Source organism: Cucumis sativus, chromosome 1 (assembly GCF_000004075.3).
Source record: "Cucumis sativus cultivar 9930 chromosome 1, Cucumber_9930_V3, whole genome shotgun sequence".
Classification (NCBI taxonomy): domain Eukaryota; kingdom Viridiplantae; phylum Streptophyta; class Magnoliopsida; order Cucurbitales; family Cucurbitaceae; genus Cucumis; species Cucumis sativus.
This window is the reverse complement of record NC_026655.2, coordinates 14,762,845-14,781,462: the sequence shown is the minus strand read 5'-3', so window position 1 is coordinate 14,781,462 and position 18,618 is coordinate 14,762,845. Positions and strand designations below refer to the sequence as shown.

Here is an 18,618-nt window from a genome sequence, read left to right as displayed (position 1 = left end):
TAAAACTAAACCTTCTAATTTGTCGTTATTCTGGTAAATCCAAAGTATCGGTAGGAGGTAAACACTTTCTATTTTCTTTAATACAATTAAATATTTTTTATTTTTATAAAACCTTAATTCTAAATTTAGTATTTTTCAAATATAAATAAAATTGGTTGAAAATAAAACAAAATAAAACGTTAAAAGAAAAAGAGGAAGAAAGAAATCCATTACATATAAGGAAAAAAAGAAGAAAGAAAAAATAATCTTCCAAATCTTTGGGCCTTTCTAAGAATTAAAAAATTAAGTCAATTTATATCCCCAACCTATATAAAACTTTATCAATTTAGAACATAAACTAATAATTATATTAACTTTAGGGACACTTTTAGAAAAAATAAAAATAAATTAAAAAATTTACAAGCTATAGCAAAATTTTAGATTCTATCAATTGATATATATCAATAACTATCAATTTTAAAATTTGTTATAGATTATAAATATTTTGTAAAATCTACTATTTTAAAAAAAAATTATTAACTCTATGTATTGCTGATTGTTGTCGATTTAAACCACAAACTAATACAATTACAAGTATATTAATTTAAACTAATGTATCCATTTAAATTATTTACTTATAAAAATATATCTAAATTGATAAAAAAGATATAAGTTTGAGTTTAAATGGATACATTTATAAACTTAATGGTTGATACAAGTTTTAAAGAGATATCACTCTTAAATTTTACAATTTAATTTTTACCATTTAAATTTAAAAAATAATAAAGTAATTTAGCTCATTATGATTTCTGACCTTTCACGGTATCTCACATAAATAAACTTCTAAATCATTTTAATAAAAGAATATTTCATCTACAATATTAAAATCTTAGCCACAATTTTTTTTTATAAATAATTTATACAAATATATACATATAATTTCAAATATATGAGTTAATAAATAAATTTAAAAGAAATTTTCTTTCTTTGTTTTCAAAATATAAAATCGATGGATGATTTCATATTTTAAAAAACTTGTGTAAATCCCAATGCTTTATTACTGGCACACAACATTGTTGGATCTAAGTTTTATCTAATAGAAACACTAAGTAATATAAACCCGTTTTAAAAACATATTTTTCTTTCATAGTTTTTTCATAAATAATTTCAAACATGTATTTTAAAATTAGAAAAACAAAAAATTGAATGTGACAAAAAAAAAAAAAAAAAACCAAAGGTTCCATTACCTAATCCATTTGTTTTTGTTTTTGTTTTTTAAAATTAGACACCCTACCAAATGAAATGAAATAAAAGAAATAAAAAATGGGTCCATCAAATTTCAAAATTTAAAATATCTCAATTAAATTACAACTTTATATTTCACTTTTTAGATTTATGTTTATTTAATTTCTCAAAACTTGAAATTACAAATTTAATTCTAACCCATTTTCATAATTTTAAATAATAATTTTTTTATTCTAGTTGTTTCAAGGACATTTTATGTTTTAAAATCAAATTAATAATTTTATCTATGAAAAAAAGAACCTGTATTGATGAAATAGTCTCTAACTAGGTATTTATTACTTAAAACTTTACTTTTAGATGATAAGTAGAAAATGTGAAGAATATAAAATTGAGTAAGTAAAGTCTAAAAATGAAATTCTTGAATCTTACTTTCTTATTCCATAGACACCCCAAAAGGTGGGGGTTAGTTTTATTTAATTGCTTAAATCTTTCTTCTTTATTTTCTCACAAATATTGACTCAAATTCTTAGTCTCTTTTTCTTAAGATGGTTAGTTTTTGTTATTTATATCTCTGTCTGTGAGTTACTCACTATTTTTGTTCTACCTCTAAAAAATAAAATTATATTTTAAAATCCTTCCATCAAAGTAAATATTTATTAGACATAACATTTACATGCAAACCAATTTGAGTGGTGGTAAAAAAAATAATAAAAAACTAATTAAGGTAGTCCAGATACTCACTAATATATAATATAGATATTTAAACACGTACGCAAATTAAATTTAAAAATCTTAAAACTTTATAAAATATTGGACACATAAAAATGATTAAGTTCTTGACCAAGTTTTAAAAAAAACATAATTTTAAAAGCTAATTTTTTTAGTTTTCAAAATTTAACTTACTTTTTAAAATAATTAGTAAAAATTAGATAATAAAAGAAGAAATTTAGAGGTAAAAGTAGTGTCTGCCATCAAACAAAAAAAATCCTAGGGTAAAAAAAGATTTTAGTAATTTAATAAAGAGAAAAATATTTTATTGATTATAAGATTTTGGGTCCTGTTTTCATTTGTCATTAAGGTTTTCTGTTGAAGTTTAATTTCTATTTGCTATCTAAGACCTCAGTAAATTGTAAACATCTTACATTTTTACAATTTTAAGTTTTATTTTTGTTTGGTATTTAAATTTAAAACTTTACTTCAAAATTATTTGAAATTAATTAATAAACGATGTTTGTAAAGGTTATTTAATGAAAAATTGAAGTTAAAAAAGGTGAAATAACCAATTAAACATAACTCAAACTAAAATGGTAAAATTATGATAAAACCAATTTAAATCACAATCAAAATGTAAAGATCTTTTTAAATCTAATTACTAAATAAACCGATTTTTTTTTCTTAATAAATATTATATATGTTTTTCAAATAAATATAATATTTGAATATTTAGATTGAAAATCTAAATAAATAATAAGAATAAAAAAAGATTAAGTTACAAAATGGAGTTGAAGTTAAGAACCAAAAGATACTTTTCCTTTTAATAGATGAGAAGAATCATCAAAGGGTATATCTGTAATTAAGAGGCAAGTTGACGTGGCAAAATCCTGGTGGGTCATACCGTGAGGATTTGGTGGGGGTTATACTAGACCGTTCCGCAGAGTATAATCAGAATCGGCACCGCGAACGAACAGGGAACTTCGGCCGAGTTGGTAAAGAGAGAGATAGAAAAAAGCAGAAGTATAATTGTGAGAACAGAACTGTAGAGTTTTGAAAGCGACTTTTTGGCCGCAAATTGGAGGAGACGAGGTTCCAAGGCTCTCTCCCTAATGATCTCTCTCTCTTTATCTTTCAATTTCCTTCTCTAACGGATTCGGACCATCGGAATTTGTTAATTTCACCATGTCTTGGTTTTTCAAGTCTTTCCAAGCCACCGATGATGGTATCTCAACGCAATCGCACTTTAACGCTTCTTCTTCGCCATCGGAATGCGTTCGTTTCACCACTGCTGATGATCCTTCTGTTGACAACGATTTCTCCGCATTCGGTGAGACGCTGAGCCGTCAGCTACGCGGCTTCGCTAACTTTCTCGCTCCACAACCGTCGCCGACGCCGACTGTCGTTTCTGCCGCTGATTCTTCCTATTCGAGTTCGAATTCTTCGTCACCGTCTCAAACGCTTCAGGGAATTCGCAATGATCTCGCTGAGATTGGCGGTGGCTTGAGGAACGGCTTCTCGATGCTCTCTGTTAATGGCAACAAGGCTGTTGGAGAGATTTCCAGGTTTGCTGCTAACTTGCTACCGTTTCGGAAACGTTCTGCCGATTATGAAGAAGACGACGAATTGGAAGACGAGGCTATTGATGATACACCGGGAATCACGAATGAGGTTCTAAATTTTGTGAACGATATTTCTTTGCGGCCGAAGTACTGGATGAATTTTCCTTTGGCGCTTGATGAAGCAGGTAAATCCAAAATCTCTGGCTCTTAATATTTGTGATAATGCTAAGTTAAAATAAATGTCTGTTTAATCATTGACCAGTGAATTTGGTATAAGATAGAGATTAGACTAAGAACATTACGCAGACCAAATAGCATGCTCCTTTTTCTTTTCTTCTTTTTTTCTTTCTATTTCTGCTCATTCATCTGATTTTTTTTTTTCAATTTGAAATTATGTTGGTACATTGTGCTTCATAATAATATGAATTAATTCAAATGCTTGGAGTTCCCATATTTTTAGAAAGAAGTAGCGAGGGGCATTGGTTACATTTATTTGAGGAATATGTCATCCCAGAACTCTTTTATGTGTTTGTTCAAATATATTTCTTACTATAATAGTTCAATGATAAATTAGGAACTAACACTTTCTCCATTCAATAAGATGTCAATTATGATTATGACTAATCTAGTTCAGTCATGATATACAGTAAGCACTCATCTGAAATTTGAATGTTTACATTTCAAGAATTGATTACTGGATGTATTGTTATCATCGTAACTGATTTCGTCTACCATCTTCAATTATTGGATGTGTATATACTGATTTCTAAGAGGTAGAGGAGGCATATTCCTACTCTGCCTAATCCAGGCTGTATTTACTGTTTTCTGTCATCTACCCTTCCATAACTAGAAGACAAGAATAATTGGAGAACCTTTTCTAGAAAATACTTAAGCCTTTTCCATGGAAAGCATGTATTTGTGCCATTTCACATCCCTCGTTGTGGAACACAATTTATGGGTGTCAACCTCTATATTGCTTTTCATTCTCATTTTAATGATTTCATATAGCCTGAGGACTTAGATATGATACCTCCCCATATGGTTAGCAACTAACTATAATGACAACTACGTTAAATTGGCATTGCTAGTTGAGTCAGCATCAAAATCCATTGAATATTTTTTACTTTATGCCAATCACTACAAGTTTTTCTTGTTTGGTGGTGGTAACTATTGATAAATATTTTACGTTTGGGTGCATATGCACGCCTATTATTATATTGATCAGCCTTCAATTATTGTTTACTATCAGCATAATACTTTGATTAGCTTTATTGCAGATTTTAAAATGTCTGACGTTCAAAGAATACACATTTCAACTGTTGAGCAATTGGTTCCAAGCATATCAGCTCTTAAAATAAAGCTTCAGAGTTTCATGAGCAATGAAATATTCTGGATGATTTATTTTATACTCTTGCTTCCAAGATTCAACCAATCTGATTTTGAGCTTCTCGCAACATCTGAAGTAAGATTCATTTCCTTTTCCGTACCATTTTTTGGTTGTTTGGTGTTTATTATGAGTATGGCTTATGAGTAATGTCTAAGTAAATATTTAGGACTGATTTCAAAATGGTTAAAACTGTTTTTGTTGTGTTCAAAACTAATTCAACTTTATTTTTACAAATGCAAGCACAATTTTTCATATTATTAAGATTGATTTTGAATGACCAAAAGAATTTTCAAATTGATTTAAACAAATCAGTCTCAAGCATGTCATAACTAATTCAACGTTATTTTTGCTTTTATTTGTGTTGTGTGCACACATTACTGTATTTCAAGTTCCTCTTGTGCTGCTTATTATCGCAGTGTCATAACTTTTGTTTTCCTTTTCTTTTGAATGGTACATTTTTTTCCCATGGTAGATAAAGGCTAAATACTTGGATATTATATTCTAAATTGAATACCAGTATGTATGTTAACATCTATGTGATGGTGAGATCACCACAAGCAAAAAATCCACCCTCATTTGAGAGAGACCATAATGATTAGCCATATTGAAATTGATCTATACTTACTGGATTTTTTAGGGAAGGATACGAAACATTCATTAAGGGAATGAAAAGAGGTGGGTGCCCTAAGATACACAAGGATATAACAAAACATAGCGTAGATGAAAAAGCCACAAAGTAACACTTGAATCCATAGTTTAGTTTGATCTTTCTGCTCTGTTGATTTGATTTACTTCCAATAATTAAATAATTAATGGTTATATTCAGTTTTTAGTATGATTGTTAAGAAAAATGAAATGAGACCATTTATTTTGGCTTATAATTAAAACTATCTTTAAAAATCAAAGAAACTAAACAACAAAGAAACAAAATTTAAAGATTAAGATCATTAAAATTTCAGTTTATTTGAAGAACCAGATTAGTTGAACGGAAAACTAACCAGTTGGATTCAAATCAAACTACACTTTTTGATGGTTAAGTTCAGTTGTAGTACTTATGACTGATGAGTGTGCCTAAGGTGTGGCAAATGATCTCATCATAACTTGTGTTTTGTTAAAAGAAAGAAATTTCAGTTATAGTACATAAAATTACCTAGGATTTAGGCTTAAATTGTTGGAGGGAAACAAATCTGAATTGCATTAGTTCCTCTCCTATTGGATTCATTCTGAACATGACAACCATTTAACCATTTCCAAATATTGCCGTTCATCGTTTGAGTTGATTTCTTCTTTGTCTCTGTCTCAAACGTTTCCTTTGGAGCATATTTTATTTAAGACTTGCAATCAAATTCAAGTCCCCACACACACATCTTTATTCAGATATATTCTACCTGAAGCTTGAGACTATTATTAAAGCTGACATATCTTTATTCTTTTTTTGGCAGATTGTCGAAGCAAGAAACATACTTCTGGATAAACTCCAAAGGAAAGAGAAACCACAAGTGAATTCTGAGAATAGTTACGATAACAATGTGGTTTGTGACACCCAACAAAAGGAGGAAAATACGGTATCCGAGGAAAAGCGAAACTCCACTCAAATAATTGAAGGATTGGAAACTGAGGATGGAGATCGAGGGAATACCAATCAACGATTGGCAAAGAGAGATTCAGAAATTTATAAAGCCGCCAAAAAAAGGGTTATTAGGGTCGAAGATGTCTCATTCAGTGATATAGAAGAAGAGGATGATGAGAGAAACCACTCACAAAGGATTTCTTCATCAACCGAATCTAGTGATTGGGTTCAGCTGCATGAAAGTCAAGACTCAAAAGAAGGTGGGGATTCGAGTGATTGGTTTGATGTGGATGAATTTGATTAAAAGATGGACATAATCATTAGGAGATCTTCGTTTTTCTCCAAACTTGCTTTTCTTTGCGTTAGAGTGCCATAAGGCTTTTTATAGTTTAGGTCTTTTTTTTTATTTTTTTATTTGACTTCTTTCATAGGTTAAATTTTGTGCATATGTTTTTTTTCTTCATAAGGTATTTAGGTTTTAGTGAATTTAATGCATTGTTATTCTTTCTGTCAATTGAGTGCCCCGTAATTTAATGATCGTTGTGATTTTGAAAGTTTTAAAAATTACTATTTATTTTTATTAAATTACTTTAGTGGGGAAGTAATATTAAAATTGTTGAAATCCGTTTCAAAATAAGTTTTTAATCCCTTGGAATTAATTTTATATTTAATTTACAAGTGTAGCTTTCATACTGATAAAATTAGTTGAGTATGTTCAAGTGAATTTGAAAATATCTACTGTTAATAACAGTTTCAGAATTACTCACTCTTAATAACAGTTTCGGAATTGCTTCCAAACATCCAAACATGATCTATCACTCAAATTTTATATCTAATTCCACGCTTTTAAATATACTTTTTTTTAAAAAAAAATTACGCAATTTCTAATTTTTATTCTTTTTACCTTTTCAAGTGCAATTTTTATTTTATTAGAAGTGGTTATGGGATTTATACGTCCGTACCACTTTTCTCGTTTTCTAAAATGTGCTTGTGAAGTTTTTAGTTTTTACCGATTAAAAACAAAAGTCTAAAAAATTACTATAACTACATTGAAAAAAATAATGAAAAAAAAATGGAAATAAAAGGTAAAAACAAAATTGCATATAAATGACTTCTAGTAATTTTCTCTCAAAGTGTAAACGAGTGAATGTAGATTTGCATATCTTACCGGGAAAATTGTCATAACTTCTGGGTAGCAAAGGAGGAGGAATTTGATGCTTCCAGCGCCTGCGCCTATTGGCATACGAAGGTTGCAATGCATGAAAGTGGATTCAAATTTGAGCGTTGTCTGTACATTATATTTTGCAGAATAAGATTTAAACTGCACATATATTTCATTGTACAAATTTGATAAAATAAGGTACATGTTCTTGAACAAAGTGATAAAAGATCACTTAGCTGCATCTTCTGCACTCTATTCTAATTCAAGCAAGACGGCAGTAGCGGCCCTTTGCAGAAGAATGCTAGCATGATGTAAAGGACGATCGGGAAAATGAGCATCAATGAACATCTGTAGACAGGATTAGCACACGATTACTCAAAATAATATCATGGGCAGAAGGTCATAATCAATTGTGGCTTTGATTTCTAATAAGTAATTTTGGATTCCATATGAAAGTGACAGACTATTATTCTCTACTAGTACCATGGTACTAGAAAATTTCCTTTCAACCGGCTGCCTAGCAGCGCAGCTCACAATCCCATGTGATTGATGAAACCGTTTACGGAGATAACAGAGAAGTACATGTTCAAGAGATTTGCCAGCCAGCTTCCGTCCCTCCAGTTGGAGTTTCAATTCCCTACACCTAAATTGTTATACTGAAAAAACCCATATTCTCTTTCTGTGATAGACATAAAGCATTTACTTATACACTTCCTCCCATATTTACTATAAAAGTCTATCATAATTACCACATGAGCATGGCTAACCACGTTCTCAAATATTATTTTCCACCCCTTTTTATTTTCTTTCTATGATTGATTTTTAAATCATTGGGGCCCATCAGCAATGAAAACAGAGGATCGCAGTTGGCGGGAAGGATAGACGTAAAAATCTCTAAATCGCAGTGGACTAAATACATGGCTGACTCTTTCTCAATAATTGATTAGGGAATATATTAGAAAGATTAAATTTATGCTTAACAAGTCATCCGTTTGAGTTTTTTCTCTTTTTATTTTTCTTTTTAATATTATTTCTATGATGATTTGATAATAGTCGTACCTATTTTGAGGCAACTTACCAAACTTAAAAAAACTTAGTATAATGCATGAAGTGACTACTTATTGATATAATTCGTGCTAACACTTTCTTAATTGAGTGGGTGAGTGTGTACAAAATATACAAATATGGTCGAAAGTACTTACGTGAGTTTAAAGTTTTTCCACCACAAGGTGTTTCTGTAGCGTCGTGATTGCCTTCGAAATCGAACTGCATTTCCTTGAATGTTTGTGGTTTTCTCCACCAGCAAAGTCAACCGGTCACCTCTTTCCAACACTTTCTCTATATTATCCATCATCACATTCCTCACCTGCGTCAAATACCAATGTTTGATGAATTTCTATTCTGGCATAATAACACTTGATCTAAGCCGAAAGGCTGAGAGAAGTATTCTATTCCGGCATAATTGAAGTATTCCAAAACCAAATACTCACCCAATGTGAACAAGTTTTCTTTAAAGACAGTTATCTTAATCATTATATGCTTCTTTTTATTCTATACTGGATGATGAAAATGAAATGTTAATATAATATTCATTGTCAATCTCGCATAAGAACAAGATATATAAAAACTAGACCCAAAAGTAAACTGATGGGAGAAATTATATATCATCGTCCTAGAACAAAATATTTCTTAAAAGTACTTTGATGCTTGTTAGGACAAGCATCCCATCTAACAGTCATGATTTTGCTTTTGGTATCTTTCCAAAAGCTTATAGTTGTCCTTAATTATATATCCAAGATCATCTCCTTATCTAACGGATGTGTGACTTTGGTCGGATTCACAATGTTAATTAACTTTATTGAAGAGTCAAAATTAATGGACAGTAAGGATTGTGAGCTGGGAGTTTGGAAAGCACAGAGAACCGTTGTTTCAAAAGATGATGGGATGAACTTCTTAGATAAAAATTCAAATAGAGTTCGATAGAAGTTTCCTAAACTTGCCTGACTACAGTTTAGCCTATTCGCATTTGAACCATTAGGAATATTCTTATCTATCATCGAAGTCTTTCTTTTATGTACTATGATATAGCTAATTAAATCTATAGTTACGTACCGGTGGGAAACGTCAACGACTGTTAGTATTAGCTAAACTTTGAAAATCACTAGGAACCGTTTATTTCAAATGGTCAATTACTCGAACAATTTGCTTTGATCAAACAGAATTTATTAGATAATTTTCTGAACTTGCCTGACTCATTTCACCTTTTAAGCGGTTTAGCCTATCTGCATTTGGATCATTTGAAAAATGGTCCATCTGTTGGCTTAGAACCCTTGAAAATTCATCGTTCATGGCATATGCAGGAGCTGAGAGAATTGTGCGAGCATAGGTCTTTACAAATCTTTGATGAATGTCTTCTAGAAATGCAAAAGGAATTCTCCCTACACAAATATTGATAGAATTATGATTATCATCCTTTAATATCTGATCAAGTTGGCAGTGAAACTACCAACTCAGAGAAGAGTTGATCTGTATAAGATGGCTGTTGAATTTCAACACAAGTAGAATCAAATTCAGAGCAATCAATCTTGATCTAAAAACTTTCCAAGAGTTCAACAAGAACTAAAGCAACGCTATTTTAATACATCATATACTATTTACACGAAAGTTGTTCAATGTTGATAAACTTGGTGTTTGAAGTTCGGCAGGAAATATGATTTGTTTGCATTATGTTTCAAGGAAATTATCAGACGGAAACCAAACAGAAAATACACTATCTCGTAGAAGCTTTAAGGTGAATTTGCAGAAGCAGCCTACGACTTGTAAATTAACTTTTTTCTTGCAATTCTCCATCAAATAGAAAGAAGATTCATATAACCGGATCAATTCTTTACTTTCTCAGATTTATACGGCCTAGTGAGTGAAGTAGTAGAAACCATTGATTATACACAGTAAATCAAGAAATCATTTCAAACAAATCCGTCTGAGCAAAACAGTTTATTCTGTCCTTAAGAACATTGAAATTCAGTTAACAGACAATTACAACACAAGCAGAGAACGTCCAAATTTTCGGTTTAAAATGCGATAGATAATGTTCTACGCTCTTGATAATATTACACATCCACATGGTTCGAACAAATAGAATGAGGAAAATAACGAAGTCGTCACAATTTCACCCAATCCCCAAGCTACAAAAGCTCATTCGCAATTTTAAGGGACAGAAATCAACGCATAGAACTCAGAATCGTTTATCAAAAGCATAGCATCGTAAAAACTACCAGAAAAAGATTCACATAACGCATTTCCTTTCCTCAAGTATCACTAAGAAAACCTATTATTGTTATCTCTATTAAGAACCGTGCCTGAAATCCTTGCTGGATTGAAATTTCGAACTAAGCATCAGAAAAAAAATCAAGAAATGAAATCACAGAAAAGACTTACTTCCGGAGGCTTCGTCGGCCATACAAAGAACGGTGAGGCCATCAGTCTTCTTAATATGAAAGATGTACCGATCATGAGAATAGGAAGCATTGCTATCATCGTCTCCTTGTTTCATCTTCTCCATGATCTGCCTCGCAATAGCACTTGCATTCGTCTGTGTAGAGCTGAACTCTGCCAAAACAACGGGTCCTCTGGCGACCATTCCATAGAGAATCCCCATCGCTCCTCAAAAGCGAGCAAAAAGAAGAGGAGGACGGAGGTGGAAGGTCGGAGGCCAGAGGCCTCAGGGGATCGGAAACCGGAGATAATTTGGCAGCGGAAATGATTTTGAACCGAATAGCAAGATATATTAAAGATATATGTTCTTTGAAGAGGCCGAGATTTAAGTGTTCTAAATTAGGAGGAGAGGTCGGAGACGAAGAACCAATATTGGGGGTAGCGGTGAGTTGGAAATGTAGCGTCGTAGTTCAATGCCATTGGCGCTACGCTGTGCCAACAAAGGGGTTTTGCCCGAACTTGGCGGGAAAGAGAAAGGGTTTTATATTTGGCTTTGTAAATTAGCGGGTAAAATCACGGTTGGTAGCCACGTGTTATTAACAAAGGAATTCTAACATTATGGCAATAAAATTTATAGTTTAGTATGAAAAATTGTTTCAATTTTATTCCATTTTAAATTAATTCAAAATTACCTAAAAGTTTTGTTTGTTTTTCTAAAATTTTTCTAAAGTAAAAGAAAAATGGTTGTTTCAAATATTGAAAAATAACCAATTTATTTGTAAAAATATAAAAAAATGTCCCTATTTATTAGTAATAAATAAAAATATTTACAACCTTTTCATTTAAAAGAAACTATCCAAAGGAAAAAAAGTTTCACATCATTCTTTTTTAATAAGTTGAGATAATATAGGATGATGAGATGGTGAAAAAAAAACTCACATTAATATGATAGTTGTAATTGTACATTTGATTCCAACATTTTGTTTTGCTAATTATAAAGAAGTTTTTCTTGCCAATGCAAAAGTTATGTATTATCCTTCTGAGTTGTGTATATTGTGGGGTTAAACTTATCTTTACACCATTTTATTTTTTGAGTTTGACTATCTTTAGTATTTGATCTTTTGATTATCTGTTAGTTGAATTGTGTACGTTTGATGTATGAAATCAGAGTGCGTAGATGTTCTTAGAGTTGAAATCTTGGAGGAATGTTTGTATCTTCGAAAAACTTCAATCTTCAAGAGTGATTCAAGAACGATTCAAGAGCGATTCAACTTTAGGAGTTAGACAATCTTCTTGATGGTTGGGAGAATTTTATCTAGACTCAAGATCTTTTATCCTTCAAATGAAGGAGATTCCCCGCCATTTATAGATTTCTAAGTTGAGTTTTCTTGATCCATCGTTTTCCTCCATAGAAAAGCATTCTTCCGCTCCACATTTATTCCATTCGTCCGCTCCAAAATCTTAAAGCAATTGAAGAAAGCATTCGACGAAAGGTTGAAAAAGGTTTTAATCGGTTGAAGAGCAAGTTCCAATTTGTTTAAATGCTCGGTCTTATTCTTGTGCCTTATCATAATCTTCTTCTTCATCAGGGCAATCTGTTCCTCCGCAAATGAAACCTAAAATAAAAGATTCAAATAATTGTAAAAATGCAATTCATGCATAATTACAATTCTAAAATTTAAATTCAAATTCTGATTAAAAATATATATTATGTATTATTTAATAAGTTATTTAAAATATAAAAAAATAAAAAAAATTGTATTTATATTTGACATTATTTTAGGAGAATGATCTAAAATTTAAATTCAAATAGTTATTAAAAATATATTATTTATTATTTAATAAATGGTTTAAAATATAACAAATTAGAAAATCTGTTATATATATTTGCCATTATTGTAGGATAGGTTGCTAAAGATTAAAGAGTTAGAAGATTTGGATGAAAGCAATTTTGATTTGCATTGATTCAAATAATTGATTTGCATCGTTAAAATATGCCCAAAATTTGATGAAATGAAAAGCTATAAAAGATTACTTTGATTTGCATTGATTCTTTTTTACCCAAATCTTTTAGATAAATTGCCGTGGAATTTCAAAATTATTTGAGTGTTTCAATATAAACAACACCCAAATGACCTCCAAAGCTAGAAGAAAGTTCCTGCTTGAGCTTTAATATTCAACTTTAGGACCCGAGTCTTATAAATAATCTAATATAAATGCTTAGATTTGATGGGCATGTAAGAACTCGAAGGAAATTCACTTAAACTACTCCAAAACTTGTCAAGAATTAATCAAAGTACTCTTAACCTCAATGGGCAGCATCCTAACCACCTTCTAAGTTCAAAATCAAGTATCCACCCCATGGTTTACTCGGTACTATCACTAAGATTAGATGAGTACTCAAGATCAACTTCAAAAAGCTTAAAATCTTACTTGCAAAACTTCTGATTTCAAGCTTTCGAATGGCTTGAACTCTTCTAAGACTCAAATCAAGTCGAAACTCAATGAGTATTAAAAAATCACCATAAAAAAACCTCAAACTGATCTTACACATTAAGCAACAGATCTGAATGGAGAATGGATATGAATAGCGATTGAGTTTATTTCCGGAGCTGTGGTTAAAAGAGTGGGTGTCAAAAAGTGGCTCGTGTCTAGTGTGAAAGGTTGGATGCGAAACGAAAGATTCGATGCAAGCTATGCGACCACAACAAGTTCCACCTTAAGATTTGTAAGGACGGCATGCGAGACTCATTGTTGGCCGTCGTCAGGCGGTGGAGTTCGCTAGCCTTTGTCGGGTGGTGAGGCTGGCTGGTTGACGAAGAAGAACGGGGGACGCGTGGGCTTCCACAAAGAAGAAGAAACTCTCCCCCACTCTTTTCTTGCCTTTTTCATTTTTTTAAAAAATATATGTACTAATAATATAAATAAAAATACCAAAATGCCCATCTCTCCAAACTAAACTTACCTTTTTGCCCTTAGTTTCCTTCTTCAACATCTTAAAAATATTTCAACCCCAAAACCCAACTAAAAGGGTTCTAAATTTTCTTATCAACTAAATCAACTTTGAAGAGTGTAAAAGTATTCTAACTTTTTTTTTTTCACCATTTAGGAGATATTAGATAAACAATTAAAATAAAGGGGAACATAACGAGAGCTTACATGCCCCCTACTTTCTTTTCGAGTGCATGGTTTGAGCCGAGTGCCTTTCCTTTTGTGTTGTCGAGCCGCAAGCCTTCTTCTGACCATTTTTCAGCCATTTTGAGCCATTTTGTTGTTTTTTTTTTTTTTTGAGTTTTGGACATACCCATCAAAAGTAAATTTTGTAGGGATAATAGTCCTAACATAGTGAAAAATTTAACGGAACCATTACTTAATTTAATTTGGAAGTCTAAAAATACCAATACATTGGCAAAAATACAAAAACAAATTTCTAAGAAGGCCAAGCATGCTATTAATTTTAATACAGAGAATAGTAAAAGAAATATAGAATACTTATGCACGTTGTCGACTTTGTATCTGTCAATCCTCAAATTGAGGCACCGTCACTTGGAAACATTCCTATTCTTTGAGTGAGATTTTGGTTGGTGGGAACAAGAATTGGAGCGAGAAAATTTTCAATGAGAATTCTTCTCAGAAAATACACTGAGTAAAAAGACCGATGATAAAACTTCATTCTGTCGTACATATAACTCCCCCTTTTTCAGACCGAAGAAGAGTGAAGTTGGAGAGAAAAATAGGAACACTATTTATTATTTTAAAAATAAATAATTAATTAAATCATATTTAATTAATATTTTATTTAAATTATATGTAAATAAAAATCTATCACATAACCTGTAGTTTTAATTTAATTAAATAAAATTAAACTAGAAATTAATTAATTTTGCTAAATTAAATATCTTATATTTAATTTAATCCAAATTTGAATCATATTTAAATATAAATTTCTCTCATAGTAATGCGTATCATATACATATTAAATTTTAACCTATAGTTTTAATATGAATTAGATTCATATTAAATTAAAATCTGAACTCATTCAAGTATTTGATCTCTTAAAAATTAATTTTGAATAATGTCCAAAATTAAATTTATGTAATAAAGTTTAATTAAAATATAAACTTTATATTATAATGTATCACCATACATTATATTAATTCCCAAAGTAAATTTGAACATTTCAAATTACAACCAAGACAAATAAATCTCATTACCCTTTACGAGTTAGGAAGTGTATCTAATGGACCTACATATCAGAAGCTACATTGATAGGAGATTACTTCGTTAAACTCATTAACCACATTAATCAATATTAGTTAACTGCGCGTACACTCCACTAAAGACTCACAACTGAACTCTTCTCACTGTAGATATATTTATGTGTCCACGAGTTATAGACCAATAAAAGTAAGTTAGTCATTCACAAGTGTTCGTAACACCAGCTAGGTCAAATTATCGTTTTATCCTTGGGTTACTTCTAGTCCTTAAATACTAGTGCTCCTCTAATGAACAACCTGTTTATGGTCCAATAACTAACACATAAACCTCTCTCGTGCTATAGAGTGGGTAGGGCCATTTGTTCAAGTCCAGAGACATCATTCAAGAAAACACTCATCTACTTACCCTAAAGTCGAAAATGAGTTAATTCCATCTTGTGTGATTATGTTCCCATCTCTCCGCTCGGTCTTGTCCCGAAAATGATAAGCATATTGAGTCGAAAATCTGACCATTCTCACTCGTACAAATCAAAAGACAATCCCTCACGAACAAGAGTTCATAATACACTCAGGATTAAGAATAAATTTCCTAGGTCATCCTAATGAAACAGAAACCTAACTAGTTAACAGAGTTACACCTAGTGATTACATTTTGTGGTCCAGTCTTGTGCAAACTCATTGCATAGGATACCCCAACTCGCATGTCTCCTATACGAACACATTGGATCATTGTGTTTGTATCAAGTACAAAGTGAGTCGTATCCATAATATTACCAGGATAAGGTACCCTACCTTATACCTATCCTATAGACCCTTTAAGCTGTATCTCAAACATTGATCTTTTATGTCTCTACACACTGTAGATACCGTATTTTGTCCTATATTTATTTATTATAAAAGAAAAAAGAAAAAGAAAAAGAAATTAAATTTGAATTTGAATTTGAATTTGAATCTTAAATTTATATTTTAAAAAAACAATAATAATAATAATAAATACATTTAAAAATAAATAATAAAAATAAAAATAAAAGGTTTGATTTCCTTCCTATTTTTTCTCAACCATCCCTTTTTCTTCGTCATCACTCTCCCACTTTCTCCCACTCTATCACTTTCTCCCACTCTCCCACTTTCTTCCTATTTCTCTGTAGTCTGCACTCCATCTCGTGATCTAAAAAAAACAATGGAGCTTGCCCTATAAAAAGGAAAGAGGAAAAAAGAAAGGGGGAGGATCTTTTTTTTATTACTGGAGGATTTAGAAAGAGGTGAAGAGTGAAAGAAGATCAAAAGAATAACCTTTGGCATTTAAGGGCAGACTTGTTGGTAAGTTTTTTTTCTTTTTCCTCTTTTTATTCTTATTCTGGTTTAATGATTTTTTTTTTCTTGTTTGATATACTGCTTTTAATTATGAACTATCGTGTTCATCATTTTACCATCATTTGACATGTTAATTTTATTATTTGTATCTTTTTTTAATACTGAGCATTCTACCTTCCATTCTATATTAAATTTTTTTATTTTTTATTTTTAAATATTGAGCATTCTGTTATGTGTTAATTTCTTTTTAATTGTTGGGTATCCATTCTGTGTATCCATTCTGTGTTAATTTTTAAATATTGAACATTCTGTTATGTGTTAATTTCTTTTAATTGTTGGGTATCCATTTTGTGTATCCATTCTGTGTTAATTTTTAAATATTGAGCATTCTGTTATGTGTTAATTTCTTTTTAATTGTTGGGTATCCATTCTGTGTATCCATTCTGTGTTAATTTTTAAATATTGAGCATTCTGTTATGTGTTAATTTTCTTTTATTATTGGGCATCCATTCTGTGTTAATTTTCTTTTATTACTGGGCATCCATTATGTGTTAATTTCTTTTTAATTAATTAGCATCATATATTTGTATTTGGATACTCATTCTTCATTGACACCCATTTTACAGTTAATTACTTATATCCATATGGCATGCCTTAATAATTATGCATAATTAATCAATTATGCATAATTAATCAACTAGCCTTTTGTATTTGGCAATACTCATTCTTCATTGGCATCATCATTTTACCGTTTTTGTTAATTACTTTATCCATGTATCCATATGGCATACTCCGTTAATAATTACTGTTATCCATATATTATCCATGTTAATAATTATGCATGATATAATTAATATTTGGCAACAACCATTTTTCATTTGGCCTATTAATTAATTAGCAACTTGTATGTGACATTTTCACTCCCTCATTCTAATTATTTGCATGATGTATTAATTAATCAGTATGCATATGTGGCTATAATTATTTGATATTTATTTTGGTGTGATTATTTATTCGCAATATTATTTATTTGCATATTGGGCCAAACCTACTTTAGCATTCAACTGTTAATTATTATTTGATATCCATTTGGCCTCGTTTAATTATGCATTAATAAATTATTTTGCATCCTGCATTAATCAATTATTTTGCATCATTTTGAATTAATTAATTATGTTGCATGTGTTGTATTAATTAATTATCTTGCATCCTACATTAATATCTTTTACATTTTGCATATATTATCAATGTATTTATTTTATCTCAGCATATTACACCTAAGTATTTTTCAAATTTCATAATGTTTTGTCATTGTTATTATTTTTTTATAATAATGTAAATTGGAGAAAAAGTATTGTTTTTTATGGATTTTATAATTTAAAATCCATAAATACATGAAATTTTTTCCGTTTGAAATTTAATTAATAGATTATTTTTTTTAAATTAACACATTTCATATTTTAAATGAAACTGAGTAGTATTTTCTATGAATTTATTAATTCTAGATATATGAAATTTTTCATTAAACACCTATGATAGAGATTAAAATATCAAGTGTTGGTATCTTAATATTCTTAAGGTGAATAAAAATATTTTAAAACAAAAATAAACTTAATTTTTCTAATGGCTCCTATGCCACTCATAATCATCAATTCATGCTTAGGTTTTACTTTCTTCGATATGAATTGATAAACATGGGACATTTAAACAAAACCTAAATAAAAATTTTATTTTGTGAACCTCTATAATTTAATTTAAAAGATAAAATTGGGTAACCATTTTTTTGGGTGTTGTAGGGTGCTAACACCTTCCCTACACATAACTGATTCCCGAACTTAAATCTCTGAATGTACGCAGACCATTTTTTTTTCTTTCTTTTTTTTTGGGTGACCAATCACACCTTAATATGATTGGTGGCGACTCCAAAATTTTTTATTAAAATAAAAGAAAACGGGGAGGTCGGCCGCTCCGCGTAGCGATCACGTCGCGACAGCTTGGCGACTCCACTGGGGATTTTGGAGAGTCGAGCCATATAT

The 18,618-nt window shown here is 30.5% G+C and overlaps 2 protein-coding genes across 2 annotated transcripts; one reads left to right on the top strand and one right to left on the bottom strand.

Moving 5' to 3' along the window:
- Positions 1-2,818: 2,818 nt before the first annotated feature.
- On the top strand, positions 2,819-7,018 carry LOC101209318. The gene is made up of 3 exons (XM_004150484.3): positions 2,819-3,682; positions 4,775-4,959; positions 6,327-7,018. Exons 1-3 carry the CDS (start codon positions 3,121-3,123, stop codon positions 6,756-6,758), a joined length of 1,179 nt encoding a protein of 392 aa, XP_004150532.1. The 5' UTR covers positions 2,819-3,120; the 3' UTR covers positions 6,759-7,018.
- A 515-nt stretch (positions 7,019-7,533) lies between these two features.
- On the bottom strand, positions 7,534-11,560 carry LOC101208350 (vesicle-associated membrane protein 713). Its single transcript, XM_004150481.3, has 4 exons — positions 11,055-11,560; positions 9,864-10,054; positions 8,819-8,982; positions 7,534-7,964 (listed from the first exon to the last, which is right to left on the bottom strand). The coding sequence occupies exons 1-4, from the start codon at positions 11,272-11,274 to the stop codon at positions 7,874-7,876; spliced, it is 666 nt and encodes a 221-aa protein (XP_004150529.1). The 5' UTR covers positions 11,275-11,560; the 3' UTR covers positions 7,534-7,873.
- Between the last annotated feature and the right edge of the window lie 7,058 nt (positions 11,561-18,618).

What these genes read in the sequence shown, in the direction of transcription:
- LOC101208350 (XM_004150481.3), bottom strand. Translation starts at nt 11,274, where the DNA reads ATGGGGATTCTCTATGGAATGGTCGCCAGAGGACCCGTTGTTTTGGCA. An exon ending in TAAAAGGTGAAATGAGTCAG is followed by an intron (nt 8,983 to 9,863) that starts GCAAGTTCAGAA and finishes TATTTGACGCAG; the next exon opens with GTGAGGAATGTGATGATGGA. An exon ending in TGGAAAAACTTTAAACTCAC is followed by an intron (nt 7,965 to 8,818) that starts GTAAGTACTTTC and finishes TCCTGTCTACAG; the next exon opens with ATGTTCATTGATGCTCATTT.
- LOC101209318 (XM_004150484.3), top strand. Translation starts at nt 3,121, where the DNA reads ATGTCTTGGTTTTTCAAGTCTTTCCAAGCCACCGATGATGGTATCTCA. An exon ending in TTTGGCGCTTGATGAAGCAG is followed by an intron (nt 3,683 to 4,774) that starts GTAAATCCAAAA and finishes GCTTTATTGCAG; the next exon opens with ATTTTAAAATGTCTGACGTT. An exon ending in AGCTTCTCGCAACATCTGAA is followed by an intron (nt 4,960 to 6,326) that starts GTAAGATTCATT and finishes TTTTTTTGGCAG; the next exon opens with ATTGTCGAAGCAAGAAACAT.